Source organism: Myotis lucifugus, unplaced genomic scaffold (genome assembly GCF_000147115.1).
Source record: "Myotis lucifugus unplaced genomic scaffold, Myoluc2.0 scaffold_74, whole genome shotgun sequence".
In the NCBI taxonomy this organism is placed as follows: Eukaryota; Metazoa; Chordata; class Mammalia; order Chiroptera; family Vespertilionidae; genus Myotis; species Myotis lucifugus.
Window position 1 is genome coordinate 3,514,412 of NW_005871122.1, and position 25,235 is coordinate 3,539,646.

The 25,235-nt window shown below is 38.5% G+C and overlaps 1 protein-coding gene across 1 annotated transcript in view; it reads right to left on the minus strand.

Moving 5' to 3' along the window:
* The window catches only part of PCDH17 (protocadherin 17), a 95,340-nt gene extending 80,000 nt beyond the window's left edge, over positions 1–15,340 (minus strand). The window contains exon 1 of the mRNA XM_006090529.3: positions 11,628–15,340. Within this exon, the coding sequence (XP_006090591.1) occupies positions 11,628–14,276 (2,649 nt within the window). The 5' untranslated portion in view covers positions 14,277–15,340. The remainder of the gene's footprint in view (positions 1–11,627) is intronic.
* Between the last annotated feature and the right edge of the window lie 9,895 nt (positions 15,341–25,235).

Here is a 25,235-nt window from a genome sequence, read left to right on the forward strand (position 1 = left end):
AAAATCATATAAAATATTTAACACTATTTGTTTAATCTTTCAGAACGTCTTTCTCTTATTTTTGAATGTTTTGACAATGAACCATAAATTGTTTAAATTTACATTTCTATGCTCTTTTCTATTATATTGTCCTTCATTCTATATCCCAGATACTCTGGCATGTGAAATAATTAAATCTTAATGCAGTTTAAAAGCTCATTCTACTTGAAGCCTTTCTTCTATCAGCCCCCCCCCTATTGTTTGATATAGATTTTGCAATTAAAATTTTAAATTCAGATATATAGTAATTAAGTCCTAGAATAGCTTAAAAGTAGTAAATTATTTTAATTAAGGGCTTTTAATATTATTTCATTTTTAATAGTTGAATCAATGATTATGGATTGAACAACTCTGCAGGTGGTAGATTTATTTTAAATAACAACACTAAAATGGGCAATATATTGTTGGTAAGAGTGCTTAGTGCAAGTTTTCTCAATAGGTGCCTGACAGTTTCCTACCACCTATACAACATAGATCCAGAAAATTTGAAAAGAATTTTGTAAGCTGCGTTATTATTATACACGTGATGATTATCCATGATGATTTTCTTTTCCCATTATCAGATGGCAAATCTAATAATCACTTGGTACCAAAGTGAATATCGTAAAATCACATGTCAATACATATAAATAAATGTAATCCCCAAATAACTATTTATGGCTCATATAATTTTATTTCTTTAAAAGTCATTTAAAAATAAGCATTAATATTATGTCTTCAAAAGAATAAGAATCTTAAACTTAAATATATAAAAAGGATCACATTGATTATGTATATATAAAACACAAATTATGTGAAAGTTGATGGTCATAATTATGAACCTTGATCAAGTTTTATTCATGAACTTTTAATATGACCAATAGAATTCTATAGGAATTTTTATTGTAGTTATTTGAAAGGTAAAAACTATAACTAATAATTATCAAAATAAGTCATCTTCAAATAAATTATTTTCCAGCATGTAGTTATTTCATCATTTTAATGTAAATAATATTTCAGACTTTGGCCTTAGTAATTTTTAAGTTTGAATTTTAAGCTCTGGCTCATATCTTATTACTGGTCATAAGAAATTATAAAGAATTCTAATTTTTTAGTGCCTACCATGAGAAACCATGGTAAGTTCTCTCAAGTACAAAAGCAAACAAGAGAATGTGGCCCTTGTCCTCAAGTGCTCTGCTATCTAAACTGCTTTGTGACAAATTATCTTCACCACTGGTTATAACACTGATTCGGAGGTTTAAAACTCTTCAGCCTGAATTACACATATTATTTGTGTGTAGGTCAATTAGATCTTTATTAAGAACAGAGATTATACACCACAACCCAAAGAAGGAATAAATGGAAATTGGTAGCATGTTAAATCACCTATTATCCAGTCTCAATATATTCATTAGGGCTTTTTAAAATTCTTATGCCTTAAATAGCTGTAGGTTCAAGCATAGAATGAAAATAGTTTCATTGATTTCTGCTGATTAAATCTTACTTCATATTTCAAAGAACTACACTTTTCTTTTTACCTACTAGTCTAAATCCTTCTTTCTCAACACTGCTAAACGGTCTTACTACCATTTACTTCAAACTTAACCAGGCAACAGAGAAACATAATGGAAAATATTATCTAATTCTTTGCTAAGACTTTATGTTGTCAACTTTTCACCCAAGGCAAATTTTAATAGCTGACATGTGGATCTTTATTTCTAGAGATATACTATAGAAACACTGACATAACTTTTAACCACAGCAAACAGAGCCATTCTAATAAGCAGTTGACACCAAATCCAAAAATGCATGAGGAACAGAAAGATCCTGGCAGGAATTAATCTGCCATTTTCACACATCTGCCCAAGGGAGGCATTGTAATTGCAAAAATTTACTCTAAGACTGCTGAGACTCATAGTAATTATGTTTCTTTTTTTTTGTAATAGAAATAGCCACAGGTAGTAACAAATTGGGTTTTGAGATGGGGAATTGGGCATACATTCTAACCTAAATTACTGTGTAATTGTCTTGATTATGAAAAAATCATGGAACATCTATTGCTCAACAACAAAAAAAGTTTCCTTAAATGCATTCCTTGTCTTTTATTTTCTCTCCAATTAGGCATACTGTTTCATTCGTTGGTATTGGCATATCTTATATTAGGGCCTCACTGTAAAATAGGCTTTTGCCAATAACCCTTACAAATTCCTGTGAGTATGATTTGTTTAATAGGGTAGTTCACTTATTTTCTGCCTTATTATCATCTAGGGATAAATAGTAGCTTTCCTAGAAGGTCAGGACCAGGAAGTTTAGCTGATAATTACTACTATCCAGGCATCTACCAACACTAAACCTGCAAGGTTACAGACTTCCTTTTTTCAATTTGTGTGTTGCATTAAAATGTTTGCTATTTTACATATATATACATATGCTCTCAATAACCCTCTATCTTATTACAATTAGGCTCATGCATTAACAACATATTTTCATTGATTTTGTATAATTATAAACCATGCCAAGGAAGAATTAATATATATCACCATTTTTTTAATCAAAAAATTCTGATTTCATCAACCAAGTTTAAGATAAGAGATTAGACATTGGTTTAAAACAAACAAAAAACATTTTATTAATGTAACACAAAGTGATGTAAAGATTAAAATAATAATAAAGAAATCAAGTTTTATGCCTTGATATGAAGGCATAAAAGTAGTATATCATTAAAGTTTTATCCTAATGATAATGACAATAAAGATAGATCATTGATTCACGTTATTTTGCATGACATACAACTCCTCTTATTCACATTCTTAATGCAATAAGTTGATTTGAAATAAATTGTTTAAAAATAGATGCAAAATTGAAAAAGCAAAATAGGAAGCAAGATATTTATGCCCCAAGAAGAGACTTATTAGAATTCACCAATATTTATACAATATTCATTTTTTATTGTTTTTGTGAGCTTTTTGTTAGTTTGTTTGCTTGCTTGTTTGTTTGTTTGATTTTTTTGCTGACAAACCTATAAAATAAAAATAAATTATTTTAAGGTTGCTCAGAAAGTTATGACACTATATAAAGATGTGTCATTAAGCAATTATCAATTTTAAGCTTGAAAATAATCCCTTTTGAAGTTAATTCCTTTTTCTCCAAAATATTAAATAATATTTTTTTAGTAAATTTTACTGAGATTTTAAGCATATTATTTCTCAAAAATTCTAACATCTTACTGTCATCTCATCTACTGAAATGAGGACATTGGTAAAAGCATATAGCAGCCACTTTACACTGTACTTAAATAAGCCTTCATGAAAATAATAGGTGAATTATTTTTACAAGTATCTATTCTGCATGTGCGATTGCTATGGTGAACTTTAAAAAGAAATTATCAAATATTCAGTCATACAGTAATAACAGTATATTCTGATATAATATGCTTGTGCAAAATAAACAGCTTAACAAAATAAAATGAACAGCTTTCAGCAAAGGTATAAATATTGGGTCTGTGAATTGAAAAAAAATGTTATATCTATAGTTTCAGGACTCAAAACTGATGTATGTGTACATAGTGCAAATAAATAAAAATTTAAGACTTCATCTAAGTCATTTCTAGTCTAAGCCTGGATTATAAAAATAAGAAAAGATATTTGGACCCCTACCATTTCTACCTACAATAAAATACCTGTTGCATTTCTGCTTTATAAAATTAAACTTTTAGGATTCGGGATATGTAGCTGTATTTCCATTTGAGTTTTATTGAATTAGAGGACACAAAAAATATAGGTAAAAGTATAGTTAGTCATTAGGTAGTGGAGTCAGATATAAATACTATAAAAAAGTATGCTAAATGGTGACTTACTGGTATGCTTAAATCACATTTTTAAAAATGCATCACTAAAGAAGCTTAAGAAAATATATCTAAAGCACCAAGTTGTTGAAAAGAAATTACTTAGTCACATTGTAAATTAAATCTGTTATTTAAAAACATATATGTGCCCTGGCCAGGTGGCTCAGTTAGTTGTAGTGCTATCCTGTACACCAAAAGGCTGCGTGTTCCATTCCGTCAGGGCACATACCTAGTTTGTGGGTTCAATCCCTGGTCAGGGCATGTGTGGGAGGCAACCGATGGCTGTTTCTCTCTCACATTGATGCTTCTCTCTATCTTCCTCTCTCTCTAAAAATCAATAAACATATCCTTGGGTAAGGATTGAGGAAATATATGTATATGGTATATGTATATGTACATGTACGTGTACATGTATATATGCTATTAGAAGAATATTAGAACCTTTCTGCATGTAAAGTCATTATCTATATTATGTGTTAATATAAATTTAAAATATGTACCCAGTGTCTCTTAAAAGTAGTATATATTTATTAAACAATTATGAATGTGTAGCTTTGAAAGCTTGAAATCGAGTTTTAATGCTCTCGTTTTCAAATTCCACAAAGGCTGCTGTTAGCTGATAAAGAGAGTAAACAAGAAATTGTCCTTTAAATGGTCCCTTTAATGTGTTCCACCAATTAAAAGTCATTCAAAAACATTACAAGTTTAAAAAATAATAAATATTGCTCAGACAGGGTATATTCCAGAACCAAGCTTACAGGGTTACATTTATCTTTACCTTGCTTGTTTTTCATCCAATGTAAATATGGTCCATGACTATATTATTAAATAGAAACATAAATAAAATAAGACAGATCTTTAAATATTTCAAAATGATTGCTGTAAAATGCATTTCTAATACTATTAAATTATTTTAATATATTCCATTTCTTTAATCAGACCAGTCTATTTATGTAGATTAGTTACATCTAAAGTCTCATTTATCCAACCTGTATTTATCCTTTGATCACAAAGCTTGTTAACTTAAATTGTCCTTTATTATTATGATTCACTTTCCCATAATTATGCTGTTTGACTCCCTTATTTTTTGAATAAATATATGCAAATGTGCCAATCATGTTCAGCACAGTTATGCTAGATGCTCAATGAACTGTATGAGCCATTTCACTACAATAAAACTGCCTGGAATAGATCCAGGGCAAGGCCTACAAATACCAGTAATCAGAATGTTAGTAGGACCAGGACATACAAATGGAAGTGTGTCACATGTATATCAATAGATTCTCTCAAACACTGTCTGAAACCAATTTACAATCTATCATTGGGAGACCCTGGTGCATATAAGTGGTAGATGCCACCTACACAGCCACAATTTGCATCTGTATTTTGTTGTCTTTTTTTCCTTTACCTTACAAATATGGAACTTAGACTTCTGCAGTGGCAAGAAAGCTCTAGCAAGCTTCTGCTTAGTCACAGCAGGAAAGTTTGATGTCATTAAGGACTTCTTTATTATGGATAATTTATTTCAGAAGACCAAAGGATAGTAATATGTCACTGTCAAAGCTAGTGGTGAAAGCTATGACTTACTGTAAAATACTGTGTGGCCCTAGAAAGAAAAAGCTTGTCAATGTCTCTTTTACTAAACTAGGCTGACAATAGATTAGTGTAGGTCTGATGAACTTTAAAAGTATTTTGTAGGTAGGTGGTAAAAGTCACACTATCTTAAAATTGATAAGTGAAATGAACTTTATGCTATTCTCTAACAAATGCTAGTATATAGTCACTGGTTGAAGGAATTCAATACAAAAAAAATAAATCCTTCCCTAATGGCTTGACTAAAATATGACTTTAAGATAATGCCCTGTGGGATTTATTAAACAGAAAGTATCACTGAGGGGAATACATTCTGGAGCAATGAGTAATATCATAATTAGCAGGTGCATTTGTAAGAATTTACCCACTATTGAGTGTATTGCGAGACTACTCAGCATAGGGAGTTAAGTTTTACTTCCGAACTGGCGTGAGCCCAGTTCTAGTACTTTCATCTTCCTCCTCTTATTTCATCATCAGACTCACAGCACACCTTCTCCCAGTGCTTCCACCCATCCTACCATCCTCCAGAAGAATCAGAAACTTGCAAGGTGTTGTTTTTTTCTCTTAATTTGCACAGGGTCCACTGAATGCTAGTTGTTCCTTAACTTCTCTTCTCTAGAATGACTGGCTCTATTCTAAGGAACTTCAAACTGTTTGAAGATTTAAAACAGTAAAATCAACAACTTTTAACATATTTTCAAAGGAAAATAATGGTTGGCGCTCCTCATTAAAAAGAGAACTGACTTTGAACGAATAAAGTATTAAAATGGGCTAATGTCTGTGCTTATGTATTTGCATACATTATACTGAAAATATAAAGCCACGTTTATATGTATTTATATTTGAATTTTGCCAAGAAGTTTCATCGTTGTTCACATTTCCATAATTATAGGCAGAGCCAACCTTCGCTGTAGTAAATGCATGTAAGCCTTCATTAATCTTCAAAACACAAATAGTTTCTTAATTTACACCTTTTATTTTATAGATATATTTCTATTGCATAATATTGCATAAGCAGAACTAACAATAAAAAAAATTGAAACCTGACAATGGCAATGAAACAGGATAAACTATAAATATTGTATTTTTACCTTGAATTTAATATTTATCTGGAGATTTTTAAGACTGTTTCTCTTAAAATATGTATATTTCTTAATAATCTAATAGCGATGATATTTGGAATTATTTTAATAATTAATTTATTTTAATATCCTATATAAGCCTGTGTCTATGCATTCTAAAAAAAAAGAAATAATGTATGTTATAACATAAACTTTATAGAGAAAAGTTTCTGGAAAATATGGCATTGGAGTTTTTTTGGTGTGGTTTGGACAATATAGTCACAGGCAATAGAAAAATGTTTAAAACATATAAATTTTCTTCTTAACTAAAAAATATGTTGAAGCAGCTGAGAGAGGAATTGTAGGGCATACTTTTCCATGACCTGATATTTTTCATGATTGCAAAGAGCCTTAAATAACATAAAGATACCAAAATCCTCTAAGTAGACTTACATATAATACTAGTATTTAGTGCAATTATAAAACTCACTCATAGACCTCAAGTAAAATTATAGAATTCACTCATAGATTCCAACTAAAATGTAAAATTATCTTACTTTTACATTTATAAAAGACTGATGGATTATCATCTCAGTGTAAGAACAAGAATTGCCTAACTAGTGTTTTGAAAATTTTATTGAAAACTAAAAGCTAGTGGATGAAGACGTTATTAACTTATGAGTAGTTATATCAACTAATATTAAAAATAAGATTCTCAGGTTTCTAGTTCATATTGTGCATTTATTTATGGTAAAATTGAGAAATGCACACAGATTTATATTGGAGCTCAGATTTTTATGGGCACACACAAAACTAAGAGTAAAAGTAACACTACATTAAGAATGACGATAATATTTTGCATTTTAAATTCTTCTGTAAAGAAAGTCAAAACACCTTAATGGCTGATTATCTTTTTAATTAAGTTTATTTGCACTTTATACTACTTTTAATATACAATAAAACAGAAAAAGTTTTATGATTATGTACTCATGTTAATTTAAAGTAGGAATTAATCCTACCTTTAAAAAAATTAAAGACAAGTGCACAAGGCACTCCTGGAGGCTTGTAGTAAGAAAGAAACATTCCCTTTTTACTCAACCAACTATTACCCCTAGAAATAAAGAGGTATATGAAGCTTATGGAAATGATTGCATGTAACTAATCAAACTGTGCCGAATTAGAATAACATTGCAGGAAAATATCTTCAAAATTATAAGTGAAGAAAAAATATTCACACACTTTATGTTTGTTACTGAAATTGCTAACACACTAGAGTGTAGTTTTGAAGACCATGATCTAGGGAAATCACCTGGGTTCCTATTGTCAGTAAAGAAGAGAATAAAGAAGTGGGAATAGAAGTATACAATGAATAATGTTCCTAGTAAAGATACAATTTTCCTTTCACCTTTTCATTCTAAAACACTGAATTTATTGTCCATACTATTATACTTTAGTCATCTATGTCTCAATTTCATTTTTATAGACTTATCATGTGTTTAATTCCCTTTTATTGAAAATGTCAGATATGGATAGCAAAAGGATTTTCTCTTCTAACATAAAAAATCTAAAATCAACCCTAATGTGAATCTTTTTAAAACTGAACTGTAAAAAATTGTGTAAGAATATATTCCTTTCAAAATTTTATTTTAGTAGGTATTATTCTGCTGGCTCTATACATTTTCTTCTCTGAAAGCATACTAAGATGACTTATAGTAGTGCTACCAAAAAATATGAAAACACAGATGTTCAAACAAATACTGGAAATATACCCACTAGTAAGAACTCCCCAGTCTTCTCCCTCTTCTCAGCGAAGTCTTCTTTGAAAACACCTGTTGAGAAGTTTCTCTGAGACTTAAATAATTTTATAAGCCACAATAAGCAGTTACTTGTGACAATTAGTAATGATCTCTACTTGATTTTAGATTCTCATGTTAATATATAAAATAATTCATATGGAAATTGTTTCTGTGAAAAGTGCTTTTATAAATTTGTATAACAATCTATTTGCCTTACCTACCACCAATCTATGTTCCTATTTTTCAAAATAAATTTTATAGCTTTAAAATGAATAAAACATTTCATTATAACAATCTTTTATTATGAGTCACGCTACTGAGGATATTTTAATCACTAGTCTATTGGTTAAACACTTCAGAGATGACTTCACTTCAGCTGAGATACTTGAAATAAAATCTCTTAAAAACCTGAAATAAAATCTCTTCTCGCAAAGTCCTCTTTCTTCATTAGCTTACATAATTGTACTACATCCATATTCAATAAAAATACCCTTATGCCCAAGAACCTACAAATCTCAACCTTAAAATTTTAAGCCCTACGACTCACATAAAATCTTTTGATACTAAAATAAATCTTAATTTGAGCTGTAACATGAGTCTTATAAATCCTGAAGTTTCTAAGTTTTATGTCACCACTCTCTATCAATGCATCTCAGACAATTATGAAATTCTTTTCATTCCATCAATACAAATACACCATACACCTTCTACACGCTGGAAAATAAGGTAAACCAGGTCTAGTAGCTGCTAGTCCAAGTGTCCTCTGATGGATTAAAATTCATCCTTAGAAATACACATGAGATTAATAGTGTGCTTCCTCAGCAGGCTGAGTTAAATACACCCACTAATAAATGCACTTGAAAGAAGATTATGGGATACCTGAACACTTTAATTTAAACATATCACTTCAGCCCAGAGTATTTGTAGCATGCCAGTTTAAAAAATGAAGAAAAAAGGTATCTAAAGTCAATTTACTCTGTTTTCCAAAGTAGATGTTGAGAAAAACCTAATACTTTTAAAAGGAAATTAACTTAGTAGGAATTTACAGAGCATCCCTTATAGGATTGCAAAAATTCAACAGAAAAAAAAAGCCTGTTTCAACAATTTATATTGAGGATATTTCCAGATTTCCAGGGGAAGAGCAATATGGGAAATTGAGACACGGGGGTGGGGGGGGGGGGCGCAGGGAAGGAAGGGGAATTCAAGAATTTAAAACATTTTTTCTGGGTCTTTATGGTGTGGATTAAGATTCAAGAAAAAAAGGAATGGCAAGGAAGTTTGTCCTTCTGTTTTCTGTTTAAAATATCTCTCTCCTCTTCCTGTGTGTGTGTGATTTGCTTTTCCTCGAGTTTTACTGCTAATGAGAAGAATCATCATCATCATCGTCACCACCACCACCATCCATCCACCCATCAAGCAATAACCAGCTTCAAGAACACTATGATATAAATACAATGTGGCCATCCCAGCCCCCAAAACCTCCTGGATACTTCCATCCAAGATTGTTCCTCACTAATAGACCAACTTCATTTTTACATGGAGCCTAAATAAGAATTCAACTGATAGAGCTTAAAGTAGAAGATCCAGCATTAAGCCTCTGTGATACCATTGTAATGTCAATGGTAAAAATATAAGAAGAATGTATAACATGTGTATTGGTGAAATGACTGTAAAAGATTTATAAATATATATATTTAACATCTCTCTTTAAAAAGATTATCATAAATACCAGTTTTCTACAGTCACAGAAAGACTTTCATGGAAACCATGATTTTTTTTAAGGGAGAAATTTTTTGTTCAGTTTTATTAAACCTCAAAAAGCCATGATTACTGGTATCAGTAAACACTAAAAAGTGAAATTTAATGTTAGTACAATTAATACTTTGGTATATTCAGTGGCATCAAGTACAAGAGTCTCTTTTACAAGGGCATTATACTATTATAAGAAAATAAGTTTTGCTAAGTTTTAGCATTTGTTACATTTGTCTCAGAAAATATAAGGTTATGAAATTTTAAAACCCTATTTGAATAATAAAAACATTACTTAAGTGTCATTTAAAGGTGTTTGCTTTTGAAAGCATAAAATAATGAACAAATTATTTTCATTTGCCCCAAACTAATCTTCCTCCAAAGTGTCACTCATAGTTAAACTCAGTTTTGAATTTCCAGTACTGCTCATCCAGAGTAATTTGTAGTAACTCACATGCATAATAGAGGAGAATTAAGTTTTCCTGTGACACAACTCAATAGTGGATAAAAGTAACTAGGCAATGACTAGACACAATACAGTCACCTGCTGCTGTTAAAATCTATGTCCATGCTGGGTCATTTTTTTCATATATCAAAACCTTCAAACAATACTATCTAATACATAATAAATATCACTTAGATATACAGAAAACACACAGTATGCAAACTAAATGCATCCTGGAATTCTTTATGGCAAGTGCCTTTAGTGCAACTTTGCTTCCTGTTTTCAAGAGCCCCAAAGCAGTCCATGACCTTCTTGTGAACTTTCTACATTCATCAATGACAGCAAAACACAGATCAGGAAAACCACAGGACAGAATAAACTGAAACTTTTCATAGATAGTTACTCATCATTATCCAGAGTCTACATTTATACAAACTTTTGAAAGATCCTAAGAGTATATGTCACATTTCCAAAGCTTAAGCAACTTAATGCATTATGCTGCAGTTTTAGTTAAAGAGTAGATAAAATTCACGTCCTTGAAAATACTTTTTAAATATCAAGCTGACTTTGGGGGTGGCAGTGAAAACTGCCTCTAATTGATTCAGGCTCTGGAATTCTGGCAGGTTTCTATATTTCACTTTAGGTAGTTAACTCCTTAACATCTGGGTACACATTTCTCTGACTTGGCATTATGTATTTTAATGGACTCAAATGCACTTTTAAAGTGAATTAGGCAAAACATTTTTTTTCTACTCTGGAAATCCTTTCTTACAGGAAAAAATGTAGAGCACCAAACAAAAATAAAGTAAAATAAACTGTGAATAAACTTAACCTTGCTAACATTTTTAAAACTACAAAAATAAACTCTAAAAATGCAACAAAAGTAAGACATTTACATCTTGTAGATTTTAGACTATTTACATGGGAGAGAATATGTATAGATAATGTTGTACACAGGCAGTGGCAAAAGTGTAAACCATTTTCATTAAAAAAAAAAAAACAACACAAAAAAACAAACCCTCTCACTGCTGCTGCCAGTGGCTCGTCCTGTAAGAAAGGTTTCAGGACAGCTCCCAAACCAGCAATAAAGTGAAGTCCCAGTGATGCTAAAAGTCTCCTACCTGAATTATGGACATCCGAGTGGCTGGGGTCTCGCTCGCATTAGTCCCTTGTCCGGTGAAGCTGGTGTGGCAGCCCGCGTGCCCCTGAGGAACAGTCAGGTTGTTGGAGGCCGGTTTGAGATACATCACCTCCGACCGGGGCGAGCTGAGGGGCAGGCGGGTCTGGTAGTCGAAGTACATGGGGGAGGTGGCCAGGGAGGGGCTGCTCACCACGTTCATGACGTTCATGGCGTTCCTCTCCTCCACCTCGCTCTGCACCAGCATGATATCGTTTTTGTTGATCTTCTTCTTCTTGCCCTTGCCCCCGCCCAGCTGCGGGTGGCTGTACTCCGCGATGCGGCAGTTGTAAGTGCGGATCTCCTTGTTCTCTCGCTTGCACTTGACAGCGATGGTGATCATGGCCGCGAGGAGGATGATGGAGATAGTGCTCAGGGTCACGATGAGCGGCAGCGACATGTCCCAGTGATGCTGCTCCCCGTTCACGCGGGGCACCCCCTCGGGCAAGGAGCCGCTCACCGAGCGGATGATGAGCTTGGCCACCGCGGACAGGGTGGGCTTGCCGTGGTCAGTCACCTTCACGACGAGCTCCACGACGGGAGTCACGTCCTCCCAGAAGGGGTGCAGCGTGCGGATCTCGCCGCTGGACGGATCTATTTCAAACAGGTGGTCATCGTTACCGTCCACGATCTCGTAGGTGAGGCGCCCGCTCTCGCCGAAGTCGCTGTCCAGGGCGCGCACGGTGCTCACCAGGTAGCCCAGGCCGGCGTTGCGCGGCACCTGCAGCTCGGCGGTGTCGTTCTGCAACGTGGGCAGCACGATCACCGGCGCGTTGTCGTTCACGTCCAGCACTGTCACCCTCACGGTGGCATTGCTCTCCAGGTGCGCGGGCGCCCCGGAGTCCTTAGCCAGCACCTTGAACTCAAAAGCCTTGGTCTGCTCGTAGTTAAAGGAGCGCAGGGCGTAGATGGCCCCGTTGGTGGGGTTCACGGACACATAGGTGTAGATGGACACGTCGCCGATGTGCGAGGGCAGGATGGAGTAGGACACCGTGCCGTTTTGGCCCAGGTCGGGGTCCTGGGCGAGCACGGAGCCCAGGTACTCTCCTGGGATGTTGTTCTCATGCACCTGCAGCACGTAGAGTCCCTTGGTGAAACGAGGTGGGTTGTCATTCTCATCCAGAATCTTGACGGCGAAGGACTTGGTGGAATTGAGGGGAGGGGAGCCCCCGTCCCGCGCCACGATGGTCACGTTGTACTCGTCCTGTGTCTCCCGGTCCAGCAGGCGGTCAGTCACGACCGTATAGAAGTTATCGTAGTTCTCCTCCAGCTTGAAGGGCACGGATCCTCCCGACCCGCCCAGGCCGCCGGCCGCCCCACCTCCGCCCAGGACCCGGCACTGCAGCTGCCCGTTCTTGCCCGAGTCGCGGTCAGTGACCCGCACCAGGGCGATGACGGTGCCTGGCGGGGCGGCCTCACTCAGCGCCCCCTGGCGCACGGAGACAAAACCGATGGACGGCGCGTTGTCGTTGCGGTCGATGAGCTTGACAGTGACCTTGCAGTGGGCCGGGATGGGGTTGGGACCCAGGTCCCGAGCCTGCACGTCGATCTCCAGCAGGCCGTTCTCCTCATAGTCCAGGTTGCCTTTGACACGGATCAGGCCGGTCTTGGGGTCGATGGAGAAGAGCTCCCGCACGCGGTCGGGCACGTAGCTGCTGAAGGAGTAGAGCACTTCGCCATTGGGGCCTTCGTCGGCGTCCGTGGCATTCAGATCGATGACCACGGTGCCCATCGGGGAGTTCTCGGGCAGTTCCACCAGGTAGGAGGGCGCCTCGAAGACGGGGCTGTTGTCGTTGGAGTCGATCACCTTCACGTTGATCTGCACGGTGGCGGAGCGCGGCGGCTCCCCGCCATCCAGGGCGGTCAGCACGAGCGTGTGGTGGTTCTGCTGCTCGCGGTCCAGCGCCTTCTGGATGACCAGCTCTGGGAACTTGGTGCCGTCGCCACGGGACTTGACGTCCAGCGCGAAGAGGCCGTGGTCGTCGCGGGTGAGCAGATAGGTGCGGAGCCCGTTCTCGCCCGCGTCGGGGTCGTGCGCGCTGGTGAGGGGGAAGCGGGTGCCGGGGGCCGCGTTCTCCGAGATGTCCATCTCGATCTGGTCGGAAGGGAAGGAGGGCGCATTGTCGTTGATGTCCTGGATCTCCACCTTGATCATGCAGATCTCCTTGTCGTTGGCGAACACCTCGAGGGACAGCTGGCACTTGGCGTTGTGGCGGCACAGGGACTCGCGGTCGATGCGCTGCTTGGTGTAGAGGAGCCCGCTGTCCGCGTCCACGTCCAGCAGGTGCGGCGCCGAGTTCTCCAGCACCCGGTAGCTGCCCGACTTGCTGCGCCCGCCGCCGCCGCCGCGCTCCGCGGGCGGAATCCCCGGCTGCAGCCGCGCATCTTTGCCGATGTTGCCGATCACCGTGCCGGCTCCCTGCTCCTCCGGCACGGAGTAGTTCAGGTTTTTGAGTGTCAGGGCAGGGGCCCAGAGCAGAAAACAGCAACAGATGGAAAGGTACATCCCAGACCGGTGGGGTGGAGGCAGTGACAGCCGGACCGGAGGGGAGAGCGAAAGGGTGCGCGTCAGCCTGGAGCCCCCGCGCAGCATGCGCGCCGAGCCAGCCACAAGTCTGTGGGTCCTTCCTTCCCCCCGCTCCCGGGCTGCGGGACCCGGCGGGCCCTCCTGATTCCGCTCAAGTTCCCGAACCTGTTGATCTACAGCATCCGCACTGGGCGAGAAGCAGAGGCGCGGCGATGCTGCAGGAGCGCGGAGCCAGGCGGCGGCTCCCCGCGGCTGGGGCAAGCCCCGCGGCTTTGTCTCTGCCGCCCGAACTTGCGGCGACTCAAACTTAGCGACGGTGCCGGGGATACAGTGTAAATCGAGTCTGGGGTGGGGGGGGAGATGAAGAGCCTAGAATGCGTAGGTTTTCCTGGCTCCCGCTGGGACGCTGCAAATCCACTCCCGCCGGGAGCCTCCGGAATACTCTTCCAATTGGTGGGGGAGGGAGCGGGGAGGTGTGTCTCCAGGCAGATGGGAAAGTGAAATCCTTACTTGTTTCTGGTCGCCTCCGGTGATGAAATGAATGGGGCTGGGGAGCAGTGAAGAGCGAGTCAGATATATTCTGAAGCTTTCCCGGGGCGCTGTGAAATGTCTGCTGGCTTCTCCGGCGGGTCTGTTTTCCGGCCGTGTTTTTACTGCATTTAGAGATCTAATCTTGCATTGCTGGCTGAGGCGGCGGCGGCGGACTGCATCTCCCAGCCAAGCGTATTTTTTTTTCTCTCTCTCTCTCTCCTTTCCGAGCAGCCAAAGGGAGGGGAGGAAATGCAGTGCAAAGAACTAGTGTCCCGATTTGTAGTTTCCTCCCTCCGCCAAGCTCCTCCCTCTCTTCCTCCGAAAAGGCTCTCCCCCAAAGTCCGGAAAGCCACAGCCTGATCCGCGTTTGCGGTGTTAAGTCTACCCGGAGGGTGGGGGGAGGGAGGGGTGTATCGAGGTATCTCCGCCTCCGTTCGGACGACACACACTCTGATTTCTCTGCGAGAAGCCGGGAGCCGCCGCTACCATCCCATTCTCTCCCGGCGAGCAGGGACTTCTCTCGCTGCAGTTTAATTCCAGTTTGCGTGGCTTCTCGGGCGAAAGGAAATCAACAGGCAACTCATGGTTGGATGTGCAGCTTCAGGGGGGGAGGGAGGGGGAGGGGGCGGAATGGAAAGGAAGGGGGAGCCACCTCCCAGCCCTCGCACACACACTCTCCCTGTCTCTCGCTAGAAGGGAAACAGTCTCTGCATTCACAAGGCTGGACCGTCAAGTGCCTCTCTTTTCTTCCTATTCAGCATCTCCTTCCAATGGCCCTGCCTCCCGGTCCTCGTCATCTAGAAAGGAAAGGCTTGGCGAGGAATAAAAGTGGTGAACATTTGAAGCGAATAAAGTGCGGGTCTTTTTTTTTTTCCCCCTTCCAAAAAAAATATTTTTAATAGTAAGAACGAGCTGGATGGAAGAAACACATCAAGGGTTGGCGCGATGCAGTCTGCAGTCTGGCTCTCAGTCTCTGGGCGGCCCGGGGAGGGCAGAGGGCGAGGGGCTGCGGCCGCGCCGGTCCAGCCAGGGGCGCCCACCCCGCGGAGCTCCCTCCGAGGGGATGTTAGACACGGGTCTGTCCACGCATCATTTCAGGTCCTCGAGGCGCCTGGACACACGGGGATGACACATCCAGAAATGCAGGTGCTCCGATCTGCCGGGTGAGTCAGAGGCAGCGGAACGAATCGTATTCACTCTCGCCTCCTGGTCTTCCCTGCACAGACATTAGTTGCGGCTTCCTCCTGAGGCTTTCTCTGACTCACTCCACGGGAAGGAAAGCCAGATTCATGTTTTGGAGAAAGAGGAAAAAGCGAGAGCAAGGGAGGGAGGGAGGGAGGGAGGGAGGAGGGAGGGTGAAGCTGAATCCAGCGGCACTTTTACTCTACCTCTCTCTGCCGGAGTCCAAGGCTCGCAAAAACAAGGCGTCTGTTTTGCTAGGTGTATTTATTTGTTTATTTAGAAAGAAAAAAAAGCCTTTCCTTTTGCTTAGGCGTGAGGAACCACCAAATCTTTCAGAGTCTTTTTGGGGAAATCAGGATTCCAGTGAGTGTTCACAGCTTAGCCCCGCATCACAGTTCAGGATTTTCCTCCCAATGTTCTCTATTCACCAAGTCCAGCCCCGGTGTGCAGAGTTAATTGTGCAGTCCGTTGTGGAGGGTTTTTTTTTTTTCCTCCTTCTCTGTCACGGGTGGTCTCTTTCAATCTGGTGTCTGTCAGGATCAGCTCGCAGCCTGCAAAAGACGTGCGGATTTCAAAGCAAATAAAGCCATCTCCGCAAGCCACGCATCGAAGGAGAAGAGAGACGGGAATTCAACAGTTGGAGTAACGTCTCCCCAGCCGCCCTCCGCCGCAGCCGCAGCCACCGGCTCGCAGTCCCAGCTCTCTCCCCAGCGCCTCTTGCTGACTGACTATTCACCTCACGCCGCCGCTTAAACATTGATACTGATTCCCTGCCAGCCAATCCGCGCGAGGGGCAAAGCCCCGCCTCCTCGGCCCGCGCCCAATGGGAGGCAGAGAGGCGACTGGCGGGGGCGGAGCCAGGAACCCCAGCGCCTTGGAGTCATTGATTAGATCAGTTAGAAGGGAGACCGGCGGGGCTAGCCCAGCCCTGCGCTCCGCAGTCGCGGCGCTGCCCCAGCCTCGCCGCCGGGTCTCCGAGTGTGGGACTATGGGGAAGGTCCTTCACCGCCTTCCTCTGGAAAGGAGAGAAGGCACAGGGGAAAAATAAAAAAAAGTTAGGCAGCGGGATGTATGCAGGAACCCGGATCGCAGCTTGCTTGCAAAATAAGGTAGCTGCGGTCTTCCTGGTGGGTTTCTGCACACACACACACACACACACACACACACACACACACACACACTGGCACCACGGACACACCCATAGCAAGGGAGGCGTGGATCTCTGGCTGCGTGTGGACCCGTCTGAATGAGGTGCAGAGGGTGTGTGTGTGTGTGTGTGTGTGTTTCCGGGGGGGTGGGGTGGGTATGATGTGTATTTCAGTGAGTGTGTGTGAATGTGAGGGCGCTCGCGCGCCCGCTTCTGCCAGCGCTGGTGCAAACACACCTGGAGCAACAGCAATCAATATGTAACTTCATCCTCTGAGAAAAATCAGCTGTCCCCAGGCACCCATGCAAGGGAAGTCCCTCGATTATGAAAGTGTTTCAGAAGACTAGTAGAAGCCCAGTGAAAGGGAGGTCGCCTCTCCCTTGAGAAAAAAAAAAAAAAAACTGTCTCCCCTTTAAGGAGAAAGGCTCGCTGTCAATTCAAGCTTTGTTGCTTGTTAAAACCCAAATCTGGCTAAATAATATTCAGGGCTCTATCCTTTTCAGTCACCCCCTCTCAGCCCAGATTCAAGGTAAAGCTGACACGCGCCCACCAACAGGCAGTAGGTTGGATGTTTTATTAGCCTCAGGCTTGCTGTTAAAGTTCCATAAGGCAATTTGACTTTTATCTCCTTAAGACCAAATTTCAGTGTTAATAACCACATTTGCCAAAACTCTTATGCATAGAAGCTGAGTCATAAACATGAAGACAGATCAATGGGAGATCTGTTAAGGCTCCTGTTTTGTAAATAACACCACCATCACCAGGATCATACATGCACAGGCACACACAGAAGGTTTAGGGGGAGGGGCTGGAAAGAGAAAGAAAGAGAGAGGGAAAGAGGCTCCTGATTCATTTACTTCTCCAACTTCAATACCTAATCTCAGAGATTCTTTCTTCCCAGACTATTATCGCAAACATGCACTAGTGAGGACTGGTTTGCTAGTGACCCAGCAGTTCTTGGAAAGAGTTAAGAAGAAGAAAGAAATTGAAGTATTGAAATAGAAAAGGTGAGTGTTTTGATTGCTATAGTATTGATCACAATTCATAAATACTAAAGTTAAGTTGCCATTTATAAATTGTGAATGACTAAAGTACAAGTCTGCAACATGAATCATTCAAGATTCAAAGAAAATCAAAACCAGACTTACAAGAAAGTTCTGATGATTATTGTTGGGGTAATTGCTTGAACATTCAGGCTTTTTTTAAAAGTTATTTATTTCCCAGTGAATTCAATGATATAAACCTACAGTCTGAATTTGCAGTCAGATCTGGATCCAAAATTCACCATTCTCTTAAGAGACTATTTTTAACCGTTGAAATTTTTAAGGAGGAGCTTTTAACAGCCAGACCTCCAAATCCTAAAATGGCTTTGTATTTTCTCTAATAAGTAGTTTGCCATGCCTCTACCTTTGCTAACCAAGGGAGCTAAAGCTTTGTAGAAATCTGGATTGTGTTGTGCTCAGTGGGTGTTTAACCATGCTGCCCTGTGAAACCTGATCTTAACATCTCTTTGATGTTGGTGCCTCTGTCCCAACTTATATACCTTGAAAGGTGAGGCTTTGAAGCTTTAAAAGTTGCAGCTAACTTAAGTAAAGAGTAGTGATTATACACTCACTTATTAATCATTACTTTTTTAATACAACAAACCTATGGCTTTTTTGCATTGCATACTAATTCAAGGAAAGTCATAAAATATGTTTACATGAGGTTTATGAGAAAGCAAGAACAAGAGAACGAAAAAAATTCCAAGGAAAGGGTAGTGTGGTTTATTGATTAGCCTTGATTATAATCCCGTCTCTCTCGTGCAAATAAGGTGAGAGACAAGGTTTCTGAGACCAGTGATAGGACACATCCTCCTAGACATGAATCTGCCCGCACCCTTCCAGAGTAATTATGTCACACCTCCCTCTAGTGTATAGAAAGAGAACTACCACGCTTATGTTGCATACCACAGGGCTTCTGCCAAAGGAGTAAAATAGAACTGTAGCAGATAACTGACTTATATTTTATGTAATTTGTAGTATTGAGTTCTGTTGTTAGACTAACATATACCCAAAATAATTCATTTTTATCATTATGTCTCATCCTTATTTTATTTTTAAAGGAAATGGAATCAACTAGTACTTCTAATTCTTTGGCTTCCCTGTAACCAGACATAATTTTTAAAATTATAATCAGTACTAATTTCTAGCCATCTCATAAGTTCTACCTCTTTTCACCAAATATATTTTTTTCTGTTTACAACATAGTTATTGGGGTGTTTCTTTTAGACTATGCATAAAGTATCGAGGTCATTTTTCCAAAACAGAAATGATGTAAATATGGTCATACAGTTCAAAAATCCTATTGGTTTTTGTATTGTAGTAAATAGGCTATGGACATATAAGATCCAGTTAAGGAATATAGAAGAATGTAGTGCTTTTCATAGCTAATGATACCTACAAACTCACAGTTCTCAAGAAGAAACTGGTTCATAATCATGATTTATTATCATAAATGATCATCTTAACATAAAATAAAAATACGATATTCCTTTTTATTTACACATATGTTAAATAACTAAAGATCTTGTATGATTTAATAAAGATATGTAAGTATGCACACTCATTGAGAAAATTTACTTGGAAAGACTTCTATGAACCTAAAATTTTTAATTAATAAAATATTATGCCATGTGAGTTTTAAAATAAATTGATATATTGAAATAGTTTCAAACAGAAGTATTAATGCCTATGTTTTTAGGCTGATAAAGACTGATTAATATTGCTACATTGAATTAATAATTGAATTAATATTATTAAGGAGTAATCTTAAAGATGCCTTTTAAATGGAATCTTATGTTATTGAAGTTATTTAGCTTACTCTCTGAGAGATTATGTAAAATTCATATTCACTAGCTGCAGTTATATTTCAGAGAGTTTATGCTTAGAGCTATAATGGCAGCAGTTATAATATTCTTCTAAAACTTGTCCTGCTTGCTATGTTGTTGAGTTCAATCAAATGCAGTTCTTAAGAGATTTTTGATGCTATTTAAACACAGCCACTGTTTCTATGAATGGAAAATTCTTCATTCTTCATTCTTCCCTCCCCATCATTTTTATCATTATTTTACTACATGGTTTCACATTTTTAACAGAGAATTTTTAAAGATAAATTTATTAACTAAACTGTTTTAAATATAATAAGTACCAGCAGTTTCCATATTATATTTAAATCCTCAAGTGTATGATAGGATTTCATTCACAGCTAGTTCTTCTAGTTTTCATTGTCTTTTACAGGTTTCAGTGGCTCACCTCTAACACACCGCTACTGGCTACTTGCTGACGTGAAATCAAAAATGTCCTTTATAACAAATAACAAATTCACACTTCTAATTGGATAATTACTAAAACATATATTTCGTCTTTATGATAAAAATGAATTTAATAAAGCAACACAAATTAATTAACATGTTAAGCTCCAGGGGAAATGTTTATAAATTTAAAGGTTTTTAAGAACTCCTACATTACAACAAAATAGAAAAAGTGTAAAATATCTCCAAAATTAATCACTATTTTAATAGAATATTATTTTACTAATTGTATTTAAATTATTAAATCTTGCTATTAGAAAATATTTGTCAAGAAATAATACATTTTAATTTTTCTATATTTATGTATATGTTATGTTACAATTTGATAACATATACATATGTATGTGCTCTCCTTCCATGCATAGGGCGTGTGTTCCCAATGAACAGTCAAAAATAAAGTTATAGGATTAACCCTACAAAAACAGGCAACTTCTATTAATCTGCAACTCACACAATAAATGAACTAAATTTCTAAGTGGAACAGTGACCTATTTCAAGACAATTATTTTAAAGTATTGAGACATATTTAAAAGTTAATTTAAGATTTGCATATCTCGGTTTTGACAATTGAAGGATACTTGGTGTGTTTTAAATAAATTGTGTGTTTGTATACTTGTGTGCAAACTCTTACTTCAGAGAGAGAGAGGACTTATAAAAACAGAAATTGTCAGAGCAAAAGTGAATCTGTCACATTATATCTAATGATAAATATATTAGCATATGTTAAAGAGGAGTTGGATTGCTGTGCAAAATGAGAAAAGTATCTTAAGCTCTATAAATTCCAAGTGACATATTTATGCCTTTTCCTGAGTTAGCTAGAAATAAAAGGGTTCAATTAATTATGAAACCTCAACTCTCCTGCCCCATAAGAAGTTACATGCTAGCTCCTCCTTGTGGTCACTTTCATAATAAATAAAAACATTCATTTTAGAAATTTCCTTCATAAGACAATTAAGTTTGTTTAACTTGCATACTACTTTTTAAAACAAATGAAAAGTTTGTGAGGGAAATAGTTAATTTACAGGTATGACTGCTAGATCGTTAAAATAAAGTGGCTGAAGTTGGAAACAAAAATAAGTATTTCGTGCATGGTGCAGCAATCCCATAGCTTCTTATAGTACACATGTTAGGACAATTCTAAAACTGAGAGACTAGCCATTGGAGAGATCCCAGGAAATTTGCTTCAGTAGGTGGCACTCTTTCCTCAGAGTCAGTTTTGCAATGTTGACCTGAAATGATATTTCAAAAAGCTGTGTCACTGGAGGTCCTATCTTTCAGGTGAGGAAAAACTCGAAAGCTTATAATCACTTATGGTTACAACAGATCACACATTTCTTCCCATTATTCTGAGGCATTTAAAACTTCCTGTTATGTAGCTTGTGCACAGAGACCAATGAAAAGGATATACAGGAAGTACACTGAGAAAGAAATCAGTGCTCTACAAATTCTCTGCATTTTAATTATCATCATAATCATTACCCAGCCCAAGCCTCAGCCACAAGGTCTTACTTGGATAATTATGTTCTACTTATGTAAATCCCTCTTTTCAGTCAGCGAAGCATATTATTTCCTCTTATCTTTAAAAATCCGGAGCAGTTCAGTTGAAAACCAAGCACTGTTACACAGTACTGGCTGTCACCCTGGATAGAGCACACGTTTGCTTTAGGTAAAGCAGCATCGTTTAGTTCACCTCTCCCCCACCCCCTTACATACCTAAACAAGTACACATCCAATAAAATTATTTCTGTTTTTACTCAAGTGATGTTTTTGAAATTAAGAAAAATGTTAAATGAAAGGACTCACTGGAATGGATCATTTTTACAATTACCATAGCCAGAATGATCTGTGGAGCTACTGAATCCTGCTTTCTAACCTCAGATGCTTAGCGTGTCCACAGCTTTCTGAGTCAGTGTCACCTGTTCCAGGAAAGATGAGAGCAGAATGTGCAGAAAAAAGGCCACAGTCATTTACAAATTGCAAATTCTAAAATAGGGATAGATGATTTATATCACTTTAATTAAACATGGAAGAATTTTAAAGAAATAGTTCTCTAGTAGTAAATGATCATATTTGTTTCTCACCAAAATTCTTGTAGTACGTTTGATATATGACAACCATAAGTATAATATTACACAAAATAATCTATGAGCTCGAGTACTTATTTCAATATTGGCCAACTCATCTTAGAAAATCACATCTTAAATTCTGAAACATATTGGCTATGATAATTAGATGAGTTGGGATGATCTATTTTTCCCTTCTAAATGGTTTGTTTGGGGCATAGGAATGAGAGAAAAGCATAGAAAATAATTTAATATGTATTGCACTGTTTACCCATTTATACAAATATAAATTAACAATGTTCTGAAGGTATATCAATAAGGAACTGAGTTAATTAAGCTCTTGTGACAAGGATCCTTTCAAGAATCTGCTGAATGCTACAGAAACCCTTTCCAATAAATTTGATGGTAATCTACGAATTCCATTTGTACAAATATTTTCATGAACACTTGTAGGAATTGTACATACTTGATTAGCATACTCATTGTGTACAAATATTGAAGTAACTCTGTTTGGAAAATTATCTAAAATCAGCTTTGCTCTGGTAGTATTCAATTTTAAGAGATCTGAGGTGAATTTGTGTGGTGCACTGCAATATATGAGCTATATTTTATAGCATTGAAAAATACATTTTTTAGAAAGAAAAAACTTTCTGTGCTTGGAGCAGAAGCTTGATTTGCAGTGGGAAGTTTAATTGATTGTAACTATTGTGATACAAGTGAGTCTCAGAAGCAGCAGGGAAGTAAAAGATTGCCGAAGGAGCAGCCTTTTCACTTTACTATTCAGGTTTAGCAGCAATAAGTCCATTGAGATATAGAGATCTTTCTCACTCTGACTGGTGAAAGATGGACATATAATTCTGTCTAGTTAGAGGTAAAGGGCACTGCTGATGTGAACAGGCAAGAACAGTCAGCAAAGGGCATAAAAATGGTGAGGGTTTGAAAGTTTATTTTATGGTTCAGCCATTTCAAGAAGTATAAATTAAACAACATTCTAAAAAAGGTAGACTTATGAGCCATGGACACTGCCAATATCTACTGAATGTTTTGAAACTTATTTCTAATACATTTGCTTATGAGAGTGTAAGTTTAAAAGGTTACATTATCTTAAGGGAGCATTTAAGAAGAAACAACTCATAGTGTTACTGGTGCCCCATGAACTCCAGATTACAAGAATCTTGAGCATTTTGGGCAGCATAGTGTAACACTCCAAGATGTTCAGGTTAAGAATAAGAGCTTTTAAGAAAGGGAAACCAAAGTACTTGGTTTTAAATGCATGCAAACATTCAAAGAAGAAAGTGTTTACAGTTAATCACTCTAACATGTTGTCCTAGTTTCCTAGTGAACAGGTGACATCTGCAGATATCACTTATTCCTCCCTCCCTTGCCTCAAACTTTACTATATTGTTATTAACAATATCACTAGAAAAACAAATGCAAATAGTGTGCAAATGGCAATGATGACATACTTGAATAACTAATGGTGTTTTTTATTTTTTTTTATTTTTTTTCCCTTTTCCAAAGTTTATTGTTTTTTTTATTCTTTTTTAAAAATATATTATAATAAGTATTACAAACGGTATTACATATGTGTCCTCCCCCCCCCCGCCCTTGACATTCCCCTGCCCTCCCTTACCCCCCAGTGTCTTATGTACTAATGGTGTTTTTTAGATTTGTTTGAGATGGAACCAGATTGAAGGACCCTTTTCAAATCTTAACTCCCCAGAGCCACTTCCCTGTAAATAAAAGTAAGAAACCTGGAGAACTATCATGTACCCTAGTGAGGTCAAAAGAGTGGGATTGTGGGGAGAGAGAGGTTGCATATTTTGTTTTATCAGTTGTTTTTGGAATTGCACCAAGTGACAGAGCCTTTACTTTAATCTGAATCTGACCAAAATCTGCACAATCTCTCAGAGAAACTGTCTTTACCTTCAATGACCACCCCCTGTGAAGATGAACAGGGTACATGGATCATTCTGAAAAATAGGTACTGCACTGAGAGTCTCAGGACCACATTGAGGAATCAAAACATATATTCTCTTGTGACGTGGAATTAATGCAGAAACAGAAGAAAGTCTTTCCAAAATTCCCGTTCGCACGCTCAAAAATATTTTTGGAGGGAGTGAATCCAAGAAACTTGAAGAGGTGGCCCCCAATGGGAAATCATGTGAAATGTTAAAAGTCATGATTGTGGAATGTGAAACAACAGTAGGTGCCGTCAATAGCAGAAAGAATATTGCAGAAAACTTAGTGAAATATATAGAAATAGTTCAACTATTTTTCTATAACTCAGAGAATAGGGGGCAATGAAGAGATAAATAAAATCAAAGAAAAATAAATACAATGACAGGTACAGAATGTCTGTTAAGAGAACACAATAATAAATAATAAACAAATTATAACAAAGAAGGCAAAATAAATGGGGGAAAATGAGGAAAGCCGATGACCATAAAAATATAGGAAAAAAAAGGTTTTGAGGGTTAAAAAAGGCCCTGGTTTATTAATTAAAATGGCTTCATTGACTACCAGGCAAAATGTAAAAACCAACACAGAAATAGTTCCTTGATTTTTGAATTTCAAGGATCGTGCAACAATTATTGTTGTTTTATTTCCCAATTATGCTCCTCAGTGCTGCTTTGGGTGGGCTGCACCTGTGGGCAGAGAGAGCAAGATAAACTGCAACCTGCTACATTCACCCAAGTCTCAAACCCACTGGTCAACCAAAGAGTGGGCATCTACCATTTCTAGGAAAA